The 21,276-nt window shown below is 37.2% G+C and overlaps 1 protein-coding gene and 1 long non-coding RNA gene across 7 annotated transcripts in view; both read left to right on the top strand.

The window, feature by feature from the left end:
• Positions 1 to 16,514, top strand: part of LOC136266254 (TNF receptor-associated factor 2-like) — a 41,645-nt gene extending 25,131 nt beyond the window's left edge. Inside the window, exons 2-10 of one of the 5 annotated variants that reach the window (XM_066061266.1) lie at positions 239 to 278; positions 399 to 465; positions 543 to 594; positions 645 to 819; positions 2,559 to 2,663; positions 2,715 to 2,879; positions 2,930 to 3,001; positions 14,013 to 14,081; positions 14,828 to 16,514. In XM_066061266.1, the coding sequence (XP_065917338.1) occupies positions 2,622 to 2,663; positions 2,715 to 2,879; positions 2,930 to 3,001; positions 14,013 to 14,081; positions 14,828 to 15,970 (1,491 nt within the window). In that variant the 5' untranslated portion in view covers positions 239 to 278; positions 399 to 465; positions 543 to 594; positions 645 to 819; positions 2,559 to 2,621 and the 3' untranslated portion in view covers positions 15,971 to 16,514. Of the gene's footprint in view, positions 1 to 238; positions 284 to 398; positions 466 to 542; positions 820 to 2,558; positions 2,664 to 2,714; positions 2,880 to 2,929; positions 3,002 to 14,012; positions 14,082 to 14,827 lie in introns of those variants that run through there. The other 4 variants (XM_066061264.1, XM_066061265.1, XM_066061263.1 and 1 more) reach the window with 4 other exon arrangements.
• A 3,308-nt stretch (positions 16,515 to 19,822) lies between these two features.
• On the top strand, positions 19,823 to 20,808 carry LOC136265725 (uncharacterized). 2 transcript variants are annotated; one of them, XR_010705708.1, is made up of 2 exons: positions 19,823 to 20,121; positions 20,164 to 20,808. It is a non-coding gene; the product is annotated as an uncharacterized lncRNA (long non-coding RNA). The 2 variants fall into 2 exon arrangements; XR_010705707.1 differs by having other exon boundaries at positions 20,175 to 20,808.
• Positions 20,809 to 21,276: the final 468 nt, after the last annotated feature.

Here is a 21,276-nt window from a genome sequence, read left to right on the forward strand (position 1 = left end):
TGATATTCAAAGGTGCCAGAGTGTTCCCAGTGGCTGATATGTGTCTCTAGAAAAAGGTAGCCTATATAGCTGTAGTTAAAGTATGTGGTATATTGGAATGGCTATCCATTCATGGTGAAAAATCAACTTCAGTGGTATGCGCATAGATTGATGATTTTCAAAATTCGTTGTTTGACTTAAATGTACCACACATTATTATGTTAGTGGTAATGTACATAATGCATTTGTATTGTCATAGGGATCCTAACTGTACTTTTGACTTTCATCCTAAAGATAAGGTACTGTAAGTATATATTTGTGTGTATGTGCATGTGTTTGTGTGTGTGTGTGTGTGTATGTGTGTGTTGCAATTTACGTTCAACCATAAGAGAAATTCTTTTTATTATACAATACATTAGCACTACCAGATTTTATAAAACTGTATACCGAACAACAACCAACAGATTCAGTACCATCACTGAGCAGGTACATTATCAGATTATTGCTTTTTACCTCAAACTACACAAGGTTAATTTGAGTGTTTTTTTTTTTCTTTTTCTCAGTTCAAATTGCAAATTTTGAGAACGCTTGATGGGAAACAGTAGTGATACAATGGTGAATGGCTTTGTACTGTTTGACAAACTGTTTTTATTTGCTGTATTTAGCCACCATAACCCTTTAACTTTGTTTTGAGCTTTGAATTGTTGTTCCTGTCCATTTTGAAGCCTAGCTGGTATCCACCATCCCCACCCTAGTGAGCACTTGGATCTTTAAGTTTTCTTATGAAAACAGAGAATCTCAACAGCCAACTAACTACCAGTGTAGGAAACACTTTAACAGGTAATAAATTGATGCATCTTTGTGAAAGTTTCATATATGTGCTTATCTAATGGCTGGAATCTTTAAGCTTGAAATCACTAAAGTACAATTGTGACCCGCTGAGTAAAAACTGGCCGTTTTTGCAAAATCTATTTTGCCATAAAACCATACAAAATACACAGGGTAAAAATATGCGTGCTACATGAAAATTTTATGCATACTTTATTTGTGTTCATGCACACTGAAATTAAGTTCAAAATAAAACTTATATACCACTGGATTCACCTATTTATGGAGAGTAAGAAAATCTTTGTTTCATGTTTGCACAGCAAAGGATACTTTAGTTATGGGTGTTTGTTTACGATGCGGTAAAAACAATGTTCACTGTCATCATAGAATGTCCTTCTTTGTCAATACGGAGGAGTACAGGGAAAGCACTACACCTTGATTGAATTGCCAATTCATGGTGCACAGATTGAGCCAAGTCCCATCTTTGTAGCTTGCTTTAATCGTGAGTTACGATCGATTATCTAAACGCCTGTAATGTATTTCCCGTATTATTGCTGTATAAATCAAGTTTTTCATTGTTCCAACTGTAACTCCAAGACCATTCATCATAAAAGGATGAAACTTTGGCTGTCCACTCTTTTGTTATTATAGATTACAGAGATGCAATAAAATGGAATTCGAGGATTTGTGAAAATGGCCGATTTTTTCTCAGCCGGTCACAATTTATATTGGTTTTCCTAAATCTTTACTTGTCCTGAAAAGTTATGCATGTGAATGATTTCACTGTTCTTAGTGTAATTTATGCAGTCTTTTAACACCAGGTGCCACGCATTAAAACAAATGACTGCTACAGTGTTTTAGAATGTTAGTTATCTACCTACGTATCTGCAGCATCATTGAGTGAGCTTATCAGTTTTACGTATGTGTAACTTAGAGTGAACACAAGGAAATTTACTTATCTCTGTTATAAAATAAAATGTTTCCACCGAGCAACAAGTAGATTTTGAGCTGGTATTCAGATAATCCCCTGTTCTACAAGTACAAAGAAAAGGAGTTTTAAGTTTGATACAAATTTATTGTACTTATGGGAGGATTAAAGTGCTGCTATGTACTTTTTCATACAGTACCAATTAGCTGCATAACTGTACTGTAAGAGTCATACAGTCCAGTTACGTGGCTAATTGGGCAAATACAGTACAGTTACATGCAGTGTGGTTAGTTATGAAAACAACCCCACTCACACAGCTTGATTGATCACATGCATGACATTGTGAATCACTATAACAAGCCAGACTAATCCTACCAGTTGGTTCTATGGTTGGTTATAGACTATGTGAACACTTGTACTGATAGTCTGATCACAGAAAATTGAAGCAACAACCCACACTGATAGCACGATGGATCATGTGTGTGACACTGTCAAATGCTATAGCCAGCCTTACTAATCTTGCCTTACTGATAGTCTGATCATTGAAAATTGAAGCAATCCTCAGGAAAACAAGACAACCAGGAAGTACAGTAAAACACTTAAAGCACTGTCTATGCTTATGTGTATGAAAAATACAGCACTCAGGAGTGTCTCGAGGCAAATACAGCACTTGGTTTTTTGCCTCATTCTGTATTAGTCTCTTGGCACACACCCTTATGCAGTGGTGCTTCAACTATAAAAACAGTGCACACTTACAAGTACATATATGTGTGTACGTGTGTGTGTGTGTGTACATACTAAGAAATTCGATTTCTTTAATTAGGTATGGTCAGATGGTGCTGCAAAGCGAGAAATAGCTAATCTCAAAGTGAAGTGTAAGAATTGCATGGTTGGGTGTGATTGGACAGGATTGTTCAAAGATTTGACGGTACGGTATGTGTAATATTTTATAGCAGATTATCCTGTACATTTCACTCAGAAACACTTGGATAGTTGCCAGTTTATCACAGTGGAGTGTAAGAAACCTGGATGTGATGAACGAGTGTTGATGTCAGATTTGGAATCACACTTGAAGGAGAAATGTCCTAATCGACAAGTAGAGTGTAAGGATTGTGGCAAGAAGATGTCCTTCATTGAACTACAGGTGTGTAGTGTGGTAGTGTAGAGTTGTGGGTGATGTGGTGATACTTACAGGAACACACTGAACAATGTCCTAATGCTCCTAAAGTGTGTGAGAACTGTCACAAAAAAATACTAGCATCACAGGTAAGCAAGTTCAGTTGTTATAGTGTTAAAATTGAGTGGGGTGTGCTTTGGAGATCCAACCAAAATCCAATTACACCATATTGTAACCTTTCATATCCAATCTTGATTTTAAGCACACAACTTTCTTCTTTCACATCAACATCTAAAATACTACATCATTTGCTAATTCTACCATAACAGTTATGAAGAGTTGCCCTATCAAACAGTATAGTAATACTGTTTAGTTAGTAATCAACTATTCTAACAAGTAGTAGAAACTTTATATTTGTGTAGGGATCATAATAGCATAGTATTAATTAGTCAGATCACACGTTGTTTTATCACAGCTGGTTGTTTACAGGCAATTTATTGAATAGCACTAATGCCAGGTTTCGCCAGCTCATCAGCCTGTTGAGAAATGGCACTTGCAAAATAGCTAATCATACAGTACGATAGTAACTGTATAGTAGGGACCACAAAGCAGTAGGCGTGGCCCATGAAATAAAATCACCCAAAAACCAGCCTCAATTTTCCCTGACGACGATGAGGTAGTATTGGTGAGGTAAAACTAAACCCAAACAAGCTTTCAGATCGACCCGAAACGCTTTCAACAAGTTGCTACGGAATTCTAAAAAAAATTTTATTCGACAGAATTTTCTACTGACTGAGGAAGTAAGTAAGTAACTGACTAATGCCTTCAGACAAGCGTAACTCAATAACAGCTAAGGCTACGGGCTTGATTATTTCACTGTTCGACATTGCTTCGGTCCAACAGGTGCCTTTTGGCATACCGCAGTACGTACAATGCATTCTTTATGGACTTACCAGTGTCCTCCTTTGTGTCCCATTCATCTTTGCTGACAGGGAAAGGTGTCGATTTGGCGTGAGCACATGATGGCTTCCCTTCGAAACGGAAATCGTCCGTATTTTTCATAGTGGCTATTTTGATTGCAAAGACGCTTTTCAAACAGTTCTTGATTCGTATTGCTGTGTAACGGGTTGAACATAGCCGACAGCGAAGCACAATGGATACTTCACTTTTCAGGCGATAATTAATAAAATTGGGGCGTGGCACCATTTCTTTTGGTATGCGTAGATTGTAGAGGTGCTTCTGGAAAAGTTCTTGATTCGTATGGCTGTGTAACGGGTTGAACACAGCTGACAACCAAGCGTAATGGATACCTCACTTTTCAGACGATAATCGATATAGCTGGGGGCGCGCGGCGCCATTTCAGATGCGGTATGCGTGGGTTCACCAGTCATAATAAAATTATTTACAAAAAAAAGTTAACTAATAAGTACACAAAAAAATTTGGAATTTTCAACTAGAGTAGGGACCATAGCACATCGATAAAAAGTACTGAAACAAGTTGGAGTAGTCCACGATGTTAAATCATAGTAAAACAATAAGAAGTGTTATATCCCTACTGTGCATTTCCGTTATGGTATCTTGAGCACAGTAGGGATATAAGTTATAGTTATATCCCGGTACGAGGGTGATATCATTGTTATTACACGAGTCCGAGGCGGAGCCGAGGACGAGTGTAATAACAATGATATCATCCGAGTATACGGGATATAACTGTTTTATATCCCAGTGCGTGGGAGTGCGCAGAAGTTTACGGATAGTAAATTAAGTTCCGGTTTGAGTTCCTGTCACTGTGCTCAAGATTTCGTCCGAATTGTGTGGAGATTCTACTTCGTAGCCACAAGAGAGACCTTACATACTGCCTACAAACTGTAGCGAAGGGCGGTGTTATGAAGCAGCGGTTCCAGGTACGATTCGCCTTCGTCAGAAATTGGTATAGTGTTGTTGCGTGGTGTGCAAGAGAAAAATAAAGACCGACAAGTGGCTACCATAGTCCAAGATAGAACGATGAAGCTAGAGGAAGTTAGTTCTTCACCATAGTGACCGTTGGGAGTGATTGCTGGAGCGAAAATCGTTGGGAGTGATTGCTGGAGCGAAAATCGTTGGGAGTGATTGCTGGAGCGAAAATCGTTGGGAGTGATTGCTGGAGCGAAAATCGTTGGGAGTGATTGCTGGAGCGAAAATCGTCACGTACTATTCTTGACATTTGTTAAACCCTATCGTATTGGTAACTTGTAGTGTTATTGTCTAAAGGATTAACAGTTTTCTTGTAAGATTTAGGTAGTTTTAAGTGCTGTATTGGTGTGTTTGTATCAATATTTCCTTATTTGGCTCTTTGTTCCATCGGTAAACAATGCCATTCGCAGTTATTATGATGTCACGAAAGAGACTGAGTGGCTCCGCAACAGGGTGATAAGTTAGTTATCACTGGGTGATAACTAATATATCGTACAGTAGCAGCGTCGCTCTGTCTAGCTGTATGGTAGTTATAACCCAGCGCGGCGCTTTGATACTCCCACGCACTGGAGTTTAACACTTCTTATTGTTTTACTGTAATTTAATATCATGGACTACTCCAACTTGTTTCAGTACTTTTTATCAATGTGCTATAGTCCCTACTCTATTTGAAAATTCCAAATTTTTCCGTGTACTTGTGTAAGAAGGCTGGAAATAAGTCTCTCATGATGAAATACTGTGCAATCTACATACTCTAAAATAGAGCAGTCATTTTAGCTGTAGTAAAGCACACACTTTTAATTACCCACACAGTGTCGATTGATATATATATATATATATATACCACATCTGTGGTTGAGATAAAAAGCGCCATGCTATGGTATTGATATATCATGGCTGCGCTTACCATATATGGTGTAACTTCACAGATTCCACGAAATCCTTTTATCTAAACGGTAAACTAGTCTCTAATAACAAGCACCTAAATCAACCAACAATTATTCACCTGAGCTACTGGAACAATTTTCGATGAACTCTTGTCTCCTTCATGGATAACTCACTAATTGCGACTAGGTGGGTGTGGGATCGCTAAAAGTCTGAAACGTCTGATCCATCAAGAATTTCTATTGATTTCAATCTCTAGGAGGTACTGTTTCACTCACCATAAATTGCTATCTATAATCATTTCATCTACTGGGGTGTAGAATATAACAGTTGAAACACAATTACTCTGGATAGACTAAAGATACTCACTCTCACTCAAGCGCTGTGCACTCTTGTGAAGCGTGCATATATTTTAGTCAACTCCGCGTACAAAACCTCTCATCCATGTGCTCAACTCCATTTTGAAAATCCAAAAAATTTAACCTGCCTTGTGTGTCATGTGCATCTACTCATGATCTACTGGAAGTGACAAGGGATTTCCCCTAAATACATCACGTGATATCAATCAATTGGATTCGAACTTATTCGTTGTCATGATTCAACAATGTGGTACGTGCGCTATTATAGTATGGATTGTCACAGGGTTGTTTGTATGCTGCCACGAAACTAGTGTAGCATAACTAGCTGCTTGTGGTGGTTGTACAAAAGTTGATGATGGTCAGGCAAGGAACTATGATGGTTGGGCAAATGCCCGCTCATGCCCACTCTTGGCTACACCACTATCAACAAAGAGAATTTAATAAAGTACTATGTGTTGTAGCTATATTGCAAGCAAAGGGGTTTGAGCAAAACTATCTTCACAGGTGCATACTTCCTGGTTATAATTTAGGCAGGTAGTTAATATCACAAAGAATTTGAGTTACAAAAGGAAGGCACTTACTCTAATAGAACACACAGGACAAACACACAGACAAAAGAACATTCACCCAATTGGCCTGCTCATGCGTGTCAAATGTGCTATATACTGTGTACTTTTCCAACATATGGACTGTTGTGGTGCAATACGTGGATGGTATGAACTTATAATGAGAAAAAAAAGTTAAGTTGGAAAGTATGCACCAAAAAGGTATATAAAACAAAACAAACAAAAGTTTTGTCACTGGCAGGATTCGAACCCACACCCTACACAGCGGTGACCACTTTACCAGCTGAGCTGTTTATCGTGTGGTTAGCAATGGAATGCAGCTGAAATTTTCTCTACATCATGGCCTTCAACATGCAGTAGCAGACGAAGGAACACATGTAGAGGCTTGCAGTAAACTTTGCAACACAGTCAGATGGTGAGTGTTTCATTTCGTGTGTGAATCATGTTGATACAATGTTGATATGTGCTCAGATTGCTGTGTAATTATTGTCAGTAGCTGACGTATGAAAAAAATGTGTCACGAAAAGGTGGCACTGAAAAGAAAAATGTTTTCATGGGCAGGAATCCAACCCTGGATCTTTGGGTTAACAGTTCTATGTGCTAATGCTTTTGCTGTTTTTTCGTGGTTTTGACAAGAATGTAGCTCAAGTTTTCCTTTATACCAATGCCTTCAATGCTCTGTAGAGAGCAAACAAAAGTAGGTAGTGATTTGTAACAACAAACTTGGAGTTGCCAGATAATGGATGCTTAATTTTTGTTAAAGTCCCATGTCGATACATGCTTTGGTTATCAAGTTAGCGATGTCACGAAGCAGACGGGCAGATAGAAAAACAGACAGCTTTTCAGCTTATATATACTCTAATAGAGCAGTCACTTACCCCAATATAGTAGTCAGTTTCAAACCTTTAATTCTGTTGTAGCAGTGACATCTATGGTTACCAACGTAGAAAATCATGTCGGTGTAATGCAATTGCATAATACTGTTATATGACTGGTGTTTGTATTGGGAGTAGCTTATTCTCCTGACCACAGTATGCTAGCTACACACTGTACATCCTTAGCTTTGTTGTTAGGTTGTTCTGTTTGTACATGTACTTGACCCGTTCCTAATTATACAGAATAATACAAAACGCGGTTAAAATTACATCATAAATAAAAATAATAATTTTGAGAAACTACAAGGCCTAAGGCTTTGCACTCACCAGAAATAGAATGCATGTTGTATAAAGAGACAATTGTATAATGGACAGGTTTTTTCATGGAGGTGATAGAAACGGTACAACAATTCTATTTAACGCTGATCAAAACAGCACGTGATGCTCACTATTAATTGACCAGGTGGATTCAAATGGCTATTTAGATGAGCGAACTACTGTTCATTTGTGTTAGAAAGTGTTGCCAGTTGGAACATAAGTCTCAAGTCTCCATGCCAGCTGCCAGTGGGTACCAATACAAAGGAAGTTTGACGTGCCAGCTGCACAAGAACAGAATTAATAGCAGTAACGTTTACTTGTATTTTATATTTTTTCTGGCTTGCTAGGCTCTGTTTGGCTTGGCTGTCTGTTTGTAGCTACTAGTGTATTGTAAAGAGCGTAGTATGTTTAATGTTTTTCTTGTATTGTTTACTTATATTGTATCATCTGCCTTTATCTAGCTTACTAGGCTCTGGCTGGCTGTCTTCCTTTATCTGGTTCACCTGGCTTGCATACTCCTACAGTATTGTGTATCTCCTGCAAGTTGTGTGTTCATATAGTGTTTTACCCATCACTGTGCCATTGCCATACCACTGATGAACCATATTTAGCTACCGGTGACCTCTAGTTGATGTTGATACTGTGTTGTATACTGGCTACATAGCTGAATAATTTTCATCTTCAGTGATGTGGGGTTGGGCGGTACTGGTATTTTCTACTTGTGATTATTGCACTGAGGTGATCATGCGATAATTGCAAGTATTGCCATGTCCACTATAAGATACTATGTGTCATAAATAAGACATTATTGTGGGCCTACAGTATTCAACTCTGATATGTATTGGCAGCACAAGTTGCTGTCAGACCTTCAGTGCTTCTAGGTACAGCTCTCTAATGTTTGTATCAGCATAGCATAAATAAATCCTGCCAGGAGCTTGTTGAGTTTTGGAGCCACACTAATCAAGAACAATTGTTCATTTGGAGTATTTCTTTGCTCTGCATGTTCTATTGGAGCAGTTGAATGGAGTTTGAGAGAAGGAGTTTCTAGTCAGAGAAGTACTAATATATATCACAGCAGAGTAATTTGGGGATGGAAATGTATCTTGCTCAAAATCTATGTATCTTGCTCAAAAACTGCTAGGGCTTCTCACATGATTCTTTTACACAATAGATGTATAATCTATCAGAGTAATTGAACATAGTTTATGAACTGTCTCACTCTCTTCTAGGAAGCAAAATGTACAATCTTCCTCTTACACTCTGTCTTTCTTGCAGCATGTGTCCTGCTCACAGTAAGTAGTGGGAGGTGTGTCTCATTCAAAGGCTTGTCAGAACTCTCTTTATACTGGTGGGTGTGATTGCTGGATGATATCGTACACACTGAACAGATAGGATATTTCAAAGAGGTAATATCAAAGAGGTGAACATGTGTTCACTCCCGATGGTTTTGTATAGGAACAAGCATGTTTTTCATGTTGTAAACATGTTTGCGTGCCTGAATCATCTATATTAAATGTATGGGACATTTTTAAAGCCTCATAACTACTCACTTGTTCTTGACTGTATCGAAGCACTTTTTGATTAACAGTTCTGGTGTTTGAAGGGCTTCACAGCGATACTAAATGTTTGGGCAGCTGGCCCATATAACAAGAGTTATTAAAAAGAAACGAGGGCTCAGGTAAATACAAACAGACTATAGTGGCATGGCTGCAGTGAGAAGTTTAACAGTGGAAAGAATGCCATATCTGTGGCATTACATGATGACAAAAGATATAGCTTGAACCTGGCAACATATCTAAAGAGGGGAGTTGGAAAATCTTTGTTTCATTGCCGTAGACCCAAGGATACGGAAGTTATGAGCGTTTGTTTATGTCACGTTGAAACGATCGTACACGATCAATTTTTCTTCATGAATTTCACCTTTGTATGTAGTGAAGAAGGGTGAGTAAAAGAAAAACTTACCCAGTACAGTGGAACCTCTCTTAACAAACTCCCCGAATTAAGGACGTAATAGAAAAACCCTCCATAATAAGGACAAAAATTTTGTTCTAAACAGGTCTGGTTAATACATTTTTTACCTCTGAAAGAGGAAAACCTCTATGTTACCACAAAAAGTGGCCAAAAATTCTAGTGTCAATAATAGAGAGGTTCCACTGTAATTGATTCCCCTGTTCATAGCAAACACGATGGTGAAAATTATAGCTCCGTACCTCAATTCGTTGGTAAGTTACAACTGTTTTTGTAAGCGCCTGCAATTTATTTTCCCTATATTTGCTGTACAAATCGATTTTTCTGTTGTTGCTACTTTGTAGGGCTGTAACTCCTAATGTTATTGGCATACGAGGCTGAAACTTTGCCAGAGGGTACACTTGGATAAGTAGATTATAAATATTAAATAAACAGGAATTTGAAAAATGCACGATTGTGTCGGGTTTTTGCAGATCCGGTCACAATCTGAAAGGTGGTAGTGTGAAGACTTTGGTCAAGTTGATCAAGAGTTTAAAGATAGCCACTATTTATACAAGCATTCTGAAAATGAAAGTTGACAGCTGTGAATGCAATGTGGTATTCACGTGATCTACACTTTAGGGAATACCTGCTGGAGCAGGCATCCCTGTGCCTTCAAAGTACGATGTTTCACTTTGCAGATAATGACTGCTACTGTTTTAATACTTGTAGTGTGAAACACATAAAACATGAAGAGAAGACATTCACATGACCACGATTTCTCATCTGATATGTATACAAGCATCGAGCACGTGCAGTAGGTGTAGAGGAATAAAGCAGGATAGGGAGTGAAGAGATAGTTATGCAGTGTAGTTGTAGGGTTATTAGCTAGTGTTAGCACACTTCACAACACCTTTATATAAATGCAGGTATGAAATGAGCTGCAGGAGCCCTGTCAATATGACCTTATGTGTTTACTAGTGGTGTGCGATATCAGGATTTTTATTTTGATATGTTATCGATGCGATATTGGGGTAAATATCGAAATTTTGATACGATTTTCGATAATTTTTAATTGTGTGGGTGGTGTAATTGCGTGGGCGGCCGATACTTATAAATATGCTTGAAATACACTTTACACACAAACTGCATAAAACTAATAATAAGCCTAGGAAACTGGTAGACAAGTTTTTAAAGTAGCTAGATAGTACAGAACCAACCTTCATTTCTAGCGTGATTGCGCAATCACACACTAAATGCTGTAGATTTATCGAAATATTCTTCGATAATTATCGCAAAATGTTACCTTTTTGATAAATATCGAAATCTGCTAAAGCAGTATCGAAAATCGATACGATAACGATATCGACAAAATTATCGCGAAATCGATATTTTTTTGATATATCGCACATCACTAGTGTCTACATGGATGTTGATCAGTTTGTGGTTAATTAGTTATGGCTACCTTTAGCCCTCATACTCCTAAGCCCTTGAATCCAGTAATGGATTATTAAAAGTAAAATGTACACAAACTAGATGAATAAAAAATTGGAAATTTTAATAAGGAAAGAGGAAATAGCTTCCAAATAAGAAAGGATTGCTGGGGTGGTAAATGTATGCCCAATTTTGGTTCAAAAATGTTAACAGAATACAATTTACCAATGATGCCTTGACAAGAGTCAAAATAAGGATTTGTAGTTACTTCACCATTCTCTTCTTATTTGTTGAGCTTTTCAGCAATCCTTACACCTGTATCCCCTCTTCTAAAAAAAACAACAAGTTGATATTGTGCTACTTCTAAAAACCAGGCGCCATGCAGTAGTGCTGTACACCAGTGTCCAATTAACCGGTTATTAACTGGTGTTATCTAGGTCTGCCAATAACTGGTGAAGAAACCTTTAAACCAGTTATTGCCCACCCACTTGGTAAACTATAAATTACCCTAGCTGCTGACAAGTGTTAATATTATAACATAAATTCAAAGAATGTGTAAATGTGTGATTGTAATAACTGTTATTGCAAGACAAGATGTTGATGGTCACTTAGGTACCACTCTAACCCTTCCAGCAGGCTTGTTGAGTCACATTATGTCTGCCAATATACAAACAAACCAATTAACCAGTTATTGCCAATTAACTTATTGCCAATTATTGCCAATTAACTTATTGCCAATTATTGGTAGGCAATTAACCGTAGATAGTATATGCTACTATGAATTAAGTATTACTATTTTTATTGTTTTAACCAATAGGGTAGTTTTGGGTTGTGCAATAATGTTATTAGCTAATTCTCGTATTTTTGTAATTCATGAAATTTTTGTAATTTGTTCAATTATGTTGCTATTTACTGCTAAGGAAGTGCTTGTTAAACAAACCGCTTTTACCAACACATTATGCACAGAAGTATCTTCCAAACTGTTTTATAGTTTAGCCATCGTGTTTTTTCCCACAAATTCTCTTGACAAAGCCTCAAAGCTGCTCTTCATTTTCGTTTGCGTATGTAAGGGATACGCCCCCTTTTAAACTCGAAGTGATAGGTTATTCCTGGTAGTGTACGAGGACTGCACTGTTGTTTTTCAGTTGTTAAATGCCTGAAAACCTCAAAGGGAAGGTAGTTTACGAAAGTCGCCATACCCGTATTTCAGTCCGCCGAAAGGAAACCAGCTCAGAGCAAAGTTCACCTATGCAGAAGTTTAATACAGACTTCCATTTCGCATTTACTTCTTACGCAAAAGCTGCTTTTACCATTATTTGTGACTAGATCTGCGAAAACCCTACATAATGGTGCATTTTTCAAATTCTTTATTATTGAATATTTAGCCGAGTGTATGCTCTGGCCAGGTTTCAGCCTCGTATGCCAACAACTTTTAGAGTTACAGCCCTACAAAGTAGCAGCAACAGAAAGATGGATTTGTACAGCAAGTATTGGGAAAATAAATTACAGGTGCTTATGAAAACGACTGTAACTTACAAACGCAATACAGCAACTTGCACCATCATGTTCGCCATGAATAGGGGAGTCCATTACGTGGTAGGTTTGTCCTCCTACCACCTTTCTTCACTACATACAGAGATGAAATCAGTGAAGAAAAATCGATCGCGTACGATCGCTTCGACGTGATGTAAACAAACGCCCATAACTCACGTATCCTTTAAGCTACTGCTACGAGACAGATTTTCGAACTCCCTTTGAGTAGGCGAATAAGATGATATCCATGTTTTTATAATTACACCCTTTCTTTACAAAGAACAAAGCGTTAAAAATTTTACAATTTTTTTTTCATTTGTGCAAATATTTTACCCATTGCAATCAATAGCCTATACTGAAAATTTAGGCTTGCGCCATTATGTCGGGTTTTTGCAGATCCGGTCACATTTAACGATTTTGCTCACGTGGGTGCATACGGACAAACATAGGTAGATAGGTAGATACATAAGTCCACACACACACACACTTTTACAAAAAAAATTTCAGTAAACCAGGCGTGCACTCACAGCCAGCCTTCAGCTGGCTGTGGACGCACACCTGGTTTAAAAAATTATTATGGTGCTGGCTTGTTTCAGTACTTTTGTGGTATATCTTTAGTAATTGTGATCGTCTCAGCAAAAGCCTGCAAATTTAGTTCACAGACAAATGTACAAGATGAAATTAAAAAATAGGTGAAATTGTGTATGCAATAGAGAAAGAAAATTGTGTGAGTTTTAATTAAGCCATTACTCAAAAGAAGCAAGTCTCAAATCAAGTAAATCTATTATTTGCCTGCTTATGCAGAGTTTAAATATTTTTGCTTTGTTCTTGTAGCTGAAGAGTATGCTTATTACATGCAATGCAATTCACATAAAAAGAATGTTGTCATTTCTTCATTTAATTAAATAAACTACATTCATACTTGTATGTGCAAGGGCAAATGACTACAGGGCCTTGGTAGATTTGCCAGTTTATGGTGAACATTTTAATCCATATTCCGATTTTAAAGTTATGGCTGCAAATTTAATGCTTGGTAGTTTAATTTTAGTACTGTTACTGTACAAATTGATTTCTTTGCTCTTTCTACTATGTAGTGCTATAATTCTACTTGCTTGAAACTTTAGTAACCCATTCTATGGATGTAGATAACGGTGAAACGATAAAAAGGAATTGGAAATTGTGTGAAGTACATATGTAAGATTTAGTTGAGACGGTCACATTTTTAAAATGCATTTGCCACAATATTAATAATGAACCTGAACCTTACAATGCTTTTTTCTTTATTGATAGTTTCTCCAACACATCATGGAATGTAAACACATTAAGTGTGTGTGCAAGGAAAACGATGTCATTTATGAGGTAGCTATTGAAATATTATGTTTAGTGGGTTACTATTGTTCATGTATGTGCTATAGCTGAGCAATACTATTATGATCGATACTAAACCCATTATTCCCAATATTGAATGCTTCATAATTCATACACATAGTTCAATCATTGCTGGTCCTGCATATACTGTATTGCTCAGCAATTGTGAAAAGGCTTTCATAGATTGTACATGTACCAAGCTAGCTCCTATCAGTACAGGTACAAACACTGGACCACTGGACCTTGTTATTGCTTCCTACTTTAGGTTTTAACACTTCAATGTTGTTAAACATTGGTTCTTTGTCCACTTGTTCTCAGTACAAGTAGAAGGAATAACTAAAAATTAAGTTTGATTAGGGATCATAAAAAAGTAGGGAAACAAGGGAGGTCACCTACACCTGTAGATATACTAGTGAAAATTTAATCCCTAATTTATTCAGTCATGGGTATAGACTGAAATAGGGATTAAATGTTCACTAGTATATCTACAGGTGTAGGCAACCTCCCTTGTTTCCCTACTTTTAATTGAACTTAAAATTCCTAATACTTTCTGTAAAGTAAGCGCATGTTTGTGAATACACCATACTGTGGTAGAATTTCCTGTCACTTTTAATTTTAGAGTGACTTTGAATTTCCTGTCAAGTTATAAAGTTTAAAAATTCACAGTGTAGTAGAGCATGCTCTTACCTAATCTGTTGTCTTCATTGCCAACATTAATTTTTGTTATGACTTTACAGGTTGGCAGTGACAAGTTCAAGCTTCATCTCGAGGACACCAGTAAACTTGCTGATCATTTGGCACCGATGATTAGGGAGTTCTCCAAGATGTCTCTGGCCTTCCAGGAGATGACTGCAGCCTACCAACTATCAACTAATAAAATTAAACAATTAGAAACAAAATGCCAAGTACTTGAAGAATTAAAAATAAAAAATAAATTACTTGAGAAAAATAGTCAGCAATCAATTGAAAAAATAGCTTTTCTTGAAAACAAATCTGGTGTAAATGAAAAGAAAATCAATAACTTGCACAAAAAAATTGTAACTATTGCAAAACAGGTTGAAATAATACAAAACCAAAATGCCCAGTTGAGTGAGAAAAATGTGCAATTGCAAGAAAAGGTTTCCTTAGCAGTAGCTCCAAGAAACAGTGACCCACAGGTGAAGCAGATCCAACAGAAAGTAGAAATGCTTGAAAATAAGACCAAGCAACTAGAAAGCCTTCAACTGCAGCAGCAACAAACTGTAGCCATCAAAAAATCTGCTTATGGTGAAGTAGTCCAATGTGAGAAGCCACCCTCCTCAGAGTTAGTCAAACAAGTTGAAGACAAGGTGTTGGAAGTTGAACGTATGGTTAATGCTATAGCTGCATATCAATCAGAATTAGAGCTACAATTACAAGCCTCTCTTGCTACTACCTACAATGGAATATTTTTGTGGCGTATTCCTGAAGTTCGTCGAAGAATCCGAGATGCTAGAATTGGTGGCATCACCAGCATTTATTCCCCACCATTTTACACAGGAAGGAATGGTTATAAAATGTGCATCAGAGTTTACCTTAATGGTGTTGGTACTGGAAAAGGGACACACCTCTCCATCTTTTTTGTACTAATGAGGGGTGAGCATGATACCCTCCTTTACTGGCCATTTGAGCATCAAGTCGAGCTAATCCTTGTTGACCAGGATCACAAGAAGCATCTTGTCCAAACGTTCAAGCCCAATGTTCAGTCCAGCAATTTCAAGAGGCCAGTTAATGACATCTGTGGTACCAGTGGCAGTTTTGAATTTGCCGAGCTCTCAATCCTTGATAACCCAAGTTACATCAAGGAAGATGTGATGTATATCAAAGCCATTGTTGATACCTCTAAGATCTTTCATCTGTAATGTAGCGATTTAATACCAAGAAAAAGTAATAAAAAAAGAGTATAAGTTAAAAATAACAAAAAAAAGTTTAAAATATAAACATATGGCTCTAGTGACACTCTCTTCCACCATATGGCTCTAATGACACTCTCTTCCATTGTGATTATTAAACAATAATAATGCTAAGTCCAATTTTTTGAGCACTCATCTTTCAAAACTTATAATTACTTATGCATGATTTTTTCCCCTCTGATTATACCATGTACACAGAACTTTTACATGTATTTGTTTTGTACATGTATTAGCATTAAGTTTTCTTTTTTTTTCGTTTTTGAATTTATGAGCACTCATCTTTCAAACCTTATAATTACTTATGATTACATGATTTTTTCCTATCCAATCATACCATGTACTTTTACATAATTTGTTTTGCACATGTATTAGCATTAAGTTTTTTTTTTTTTTTGGCTGGTTTGCACACGTTGCTAGTAGACAATATGTTATCTTGTTATCCATCTCTTTGCTGTAATTGTACCATGTCATACACACTGTTATTATTACTATATATTAGCTCAAAAAATTTAGAGGCGGGTTTAAAATTTTATGGTGGATTTTACCTTTAAACCCACCATATTTTAATGTTGGGACTCTAATTTTTGCTGTTTTTACAAGTAGCTTCTCACAGTACATGGGATAACAGTTATAAATGTATATAGTCCGTTCATGTTCACCTGGCTTGTTTTTTTTTGTTATTCTTGTATGGGTGGGGCCAGCTGTCCAAACATTTAGTGCACACTGGAACTGTTCAGGGGTGGATCTAGGATTTCAGAAGGGGGGTGCTAACATCATGGTTAGTTGGCTAAAAAGAGTGACAACTGGTTAATGCAACTAGCTATAGTGTGCGAAGCATGCTCTATCTAGGGGGGTCTGGGGGCATGCCCCCACAGAATTTTTTTTTTGCAAATTTAGTCTATTCAGTATTAAAATTTGGCAATATTTTTGACTGAAAAATGATGCCACTTTGTTTAAGTGATTCACAATGCTTGTAAAGCATTGTGAATCACCTAAGTGTAATAATGATGAAATGACACCATTATTCCAGAACAGTTGTAATAGCTGTCATATAAGGGCACAGCCAGTAACTAAAGTATATTCTTTACATAAAGAACAGGAAGGAGATGGATGCAGCTACACATGATCAATACTTGCCATTAATTTTGTGTTTGAAATACCTTAATGTAGTGGTACATTAAATGTAGCAATTTTAGAGTTTGGTTTTTTGCTAATTGATTACATCAATTCACAAATTAAATGGTAAATCCATCAATATACAAGATCACTAAATTTAGTGTATTGCTTGGCTTAAGGTATAACTAGTGTGCTTTACAGTCTAATTGCTCAAACTATAATCTATAACATCCAAACAGTGACAATGAAGAGAGGGCATGCGCAAGTATACACTCATCATGCAGTGTGTATAGAGTACGTATACATCGAATTTTCCAGTTAGGGGTCTGGGGTGAATGCTCCGTCTGAAAATTTTTGGAATATAGCTATCACAAGATTGAATCTGGAAGCTATTTTTAACCAAATACTCTATTGTACTGAAAGATTGTGGGGGTACAAGATGGATGAGTTCAGTTGTAAGCAATTTTAGAAAAACAGAACTACACTTTTAAATGCTATTGGATTATAAGGCAATACATAATAGTGGATTGTCAAAGACATACACAGGATTGAATCTTAAGGTCACTGTAGAGATTTAAAATGCACACAAAAATAACTTCAACTTTGTAGTAGGTATATATAGCCACAGACTGTTCTGCTACTATTTCAATCTGACTTTTTACAACCATATGGCCCCATCACCATATAACCAGAGTCCAAAGTCACTTACATATACAACTAGTTTTTGGCCACAACTAACCCCCTTATAATGTGACAGCATAAATGCTGTGGTATCATTTGAGCTTATAAAGTTGGGGTTTGGGAGTGCAAACCCTGTATGATATTAGCTTCAATTGATGCTATAGATTCAGATAAATGTAGCATGGAACTTTGGTACTGATAAAGCAAGAACAAATAGTTCTCAGATAGCTACTACACCCTTGTTAACTATATACATGCTAAGAAATTAACTGGTTTACTTAGGCATGTCGACCCAAGCATCAATGTGGCAACAACTGAAAATACCCACTATAATATTAAACTATTTGACAGAAGTTGTTCTCAGAAAGTGATTAGTATATGGCAGGATGTTTGGAGCAATGGTAAGATAGCAGTGCACAGGTCAAGAAAGCACACTGGCAACTTCTTGAAAAAAACACTATGATGGATGTTCTATTACTATTAGAGTAGCTGACTGTTCTATTAGAGTATTTCGATTTTTAGCAGCTTTTAGCTTAAGTCTCACACCAAAAGTATAAATTGAACCCCTCTTAGTAATTCTAAGTAGAGATTAGCCATTCTCCCTCCTCTTTCCATCATTTCATTGCCCATGCATATGTATAAGATGCAAGTGCACCTATACTACAATTTCTAGAAGCTTCCTAGCTTGCACATGGTAAAATTTTGGAGGGGGAGTGCTTCAACACCCAAAGCACCCCCCTAAATCTGCCCTTGGCTTTAGGGGCTGAACTTGTTCACTTTTAGGCTTTACTTGATCAACATGTTGAGGATTATAATGAAATTTTGTCTTAGCATAATTGATCACTAATAATACCAAGACAAATACTCATAAACTAGCGATTCCGGAATTCCGTAAATTTTGCATAAAATTTTCTCCGTGAATCTTCCATTGAAGAGTTGGCACAATCAATTTGTTGCCGTACGAGTGATTTATCAAACAATTGGATCATTTCTAGGGTTTCTGGGGGCAAGGAATATGATGGTGTAGTTAGTTTTCTGCTACAAATATGTTTGTGTGGAGTTTTATGCCAATTATAAGATTATTTTGCAATGTAGCCACCACAATGTTATGTTCTCTTTGCAAGAAACAACCCAGGACATGTTAGTTACACCAAGGTGAGCATTTTTGTCCATGTAGGTTTTAATATTACTATGCTAAAAGTCAGCAAATTTGCACCACAAATACCTTATCTCTTTGATGCACCATTTTGGTAGCTGTCAAGGAACTATACATTAAGAGAAAAAATAATCATATAAGCAGCTATAAATCAACAGTACAACTCCTTGTTTTGCATGCACATTGTATTTTTGAGTGGAGATGACTGGTACAGAGTGGTTGCACTTCACGATGTGTATGCAGTTTTGCCATCTGCAAGATGCTAAATGCATGCAACTATTTCGTGGCTTTCTATGGAGGTGACCTTTATTCAGAGGGTCTTACAAGTAAGGTTACACTGTGGTCCATGTATCAAGGTATTTATAACAAAATTCAAAATGTTATTGCAAAGCTCACTTATAAGCATTTGTTCAATTGTGCCATTTTTGAGACTATTTTCAATGGAAAGATATGGAGAAAATTTTGCCTACTTTCAAGGACAAAATTGCTTATAACTCCACCATCCTATGACGGATTTTTAAAAACTAAGTGTTTATGAGATCCTCAGGGAGTACTGTACAAGGCTATGTTAAATAAAAACTATTTCCATTAATTTTAAAATTCTCCCGGAATCGCTAGTAATGGTCTATATAATAAATCCATTTTCAATAAGTAATCAATAGACCAGTTCTGGCAGTTCATTTAAGCATAGATAATACACGTAATAAAGGATTGGCAACGCGCATAGCAACTATTAGACAATCCTCGTTACGGTCGCGTGACCTATTATGTAACTTCTGCGCGTCTATCGTCATAGATACGGCTACCCCACAGAATGAATGCTCCGTTTTATCATAGATATACTAAACTTTACAACGGGATTGGAAACGGAAGTAACTCACGTGACGTCTCTGTACAAATTCCCAATGTGACGTAACGAGCTCGAAAAATCATCCAAGTTTCGCTTGCGCTAGTTAGTCGCCATAGATACTGTCCGTAGTTACGAGCGCGATATTATTTCTAATGGCTTTATTTGCCAACTATTAGCAATTTGTCGACTTTTAACTTGACGAATTGGTTAACCTAGCCTTGTACACAATAACAGGAATTCGTGTGCAACCACAAGAGGCTGTTGTTCGTAATAAACAAGCCACCAGTATGTCAAGAGGTAAGCGAATTATGTTATGGCCACACCGTCTCATTTTTGTAGACTTTTCACAGATTCTCTGTGTTGGGAAGCAGCTTAGGTAGCTTTGTTTTGAAATCTATATCAAGTGTGTAGTGTAATAGGCAACTTGGAGTTATTGTATCAATTGTCATATTGTATAAAATTACTGCTTACCACTTTACACTTGTGGACTTTTAGTAGGCCCATGACCAATGCTAGATATCAATTTACCATACCATCAACTACTACCACACTTGGGGGGTGTAAAGTGTGTGTTGGATTGCTCTGAAACCAAAGCTGTATGGCACGGGGATGAAAGACAGAATCTTCTAATAAGACACAAAATTTTGAAGAAATCATCCAAGCCACATGATTAGACATCCATCAAAGAACACCAAATGACAGTGTACTGATGACCAACAAGTAAGAGCTCAAGATGCACTACCAAATTATATGTTTAAACAGTACGTGCACTTTCAAAAGAAGTGACATAAACACTTATAGCTAGCTACATTGCACACGTAATTCATAATCAACGTACACATATTACACTGTACAGAATATTCAAAGTGTATGGTTTCTTTGTTAGTTAGTGTGACGGATTGTCGACTTAACACAGTCTGGCTGTACTGGTGCGGCTATCTTTAGCCAACTCTGTAGCAATGGTGAATGGCTTGTGTAATTAACTGAAGTCATACTGGGACCAATCAATCATGTTTATCCACTTTGTAGTATAATGCCACGTAAGTACTGAAGCTTCCATACAGGCCTCCTGCAAATCTATGAAATCATAGAATGACCTGGACTGGGAATTGAAGAATGTGGCCCGGCCTGGTGGACCAAGTGTTCTATTAGCTAGTTGCAGACACACTTACAAGACAGTATGGTATGGTATGGAATACATCTAAAGTCCGTTCTTTCAAATATACGACTCAGTACAAGGTCACGGGTCGTTGAAATCAGTCACTAAACAAACTGGATAAATCATGCACCAGCGTCCAATGTGTCACTACCGAAAATTCGCCGAAATACGGCTCTTGCAAACTCTTCAGACTTTTGTTATTATCCTGGGAGACTTAACTGCTTCATCCTGAAGTGAAGTTAGCGACAAACAGATAAACTACGGACACACCTGCTCGCCATCATATGCATCGT

This window comes from Dysidea avara, chromosome 9, assembly GCF_963678975.1.
Source record: "Dysidea avara chromosome 9, odDysAvar1.4, whole genome shotgun sequence".
NCBI lineage: Eukaryota > Metazoa > Porifera > Demospongiae > Dictyoceratida > Dysideidae > Dysidea > Dysidea avara.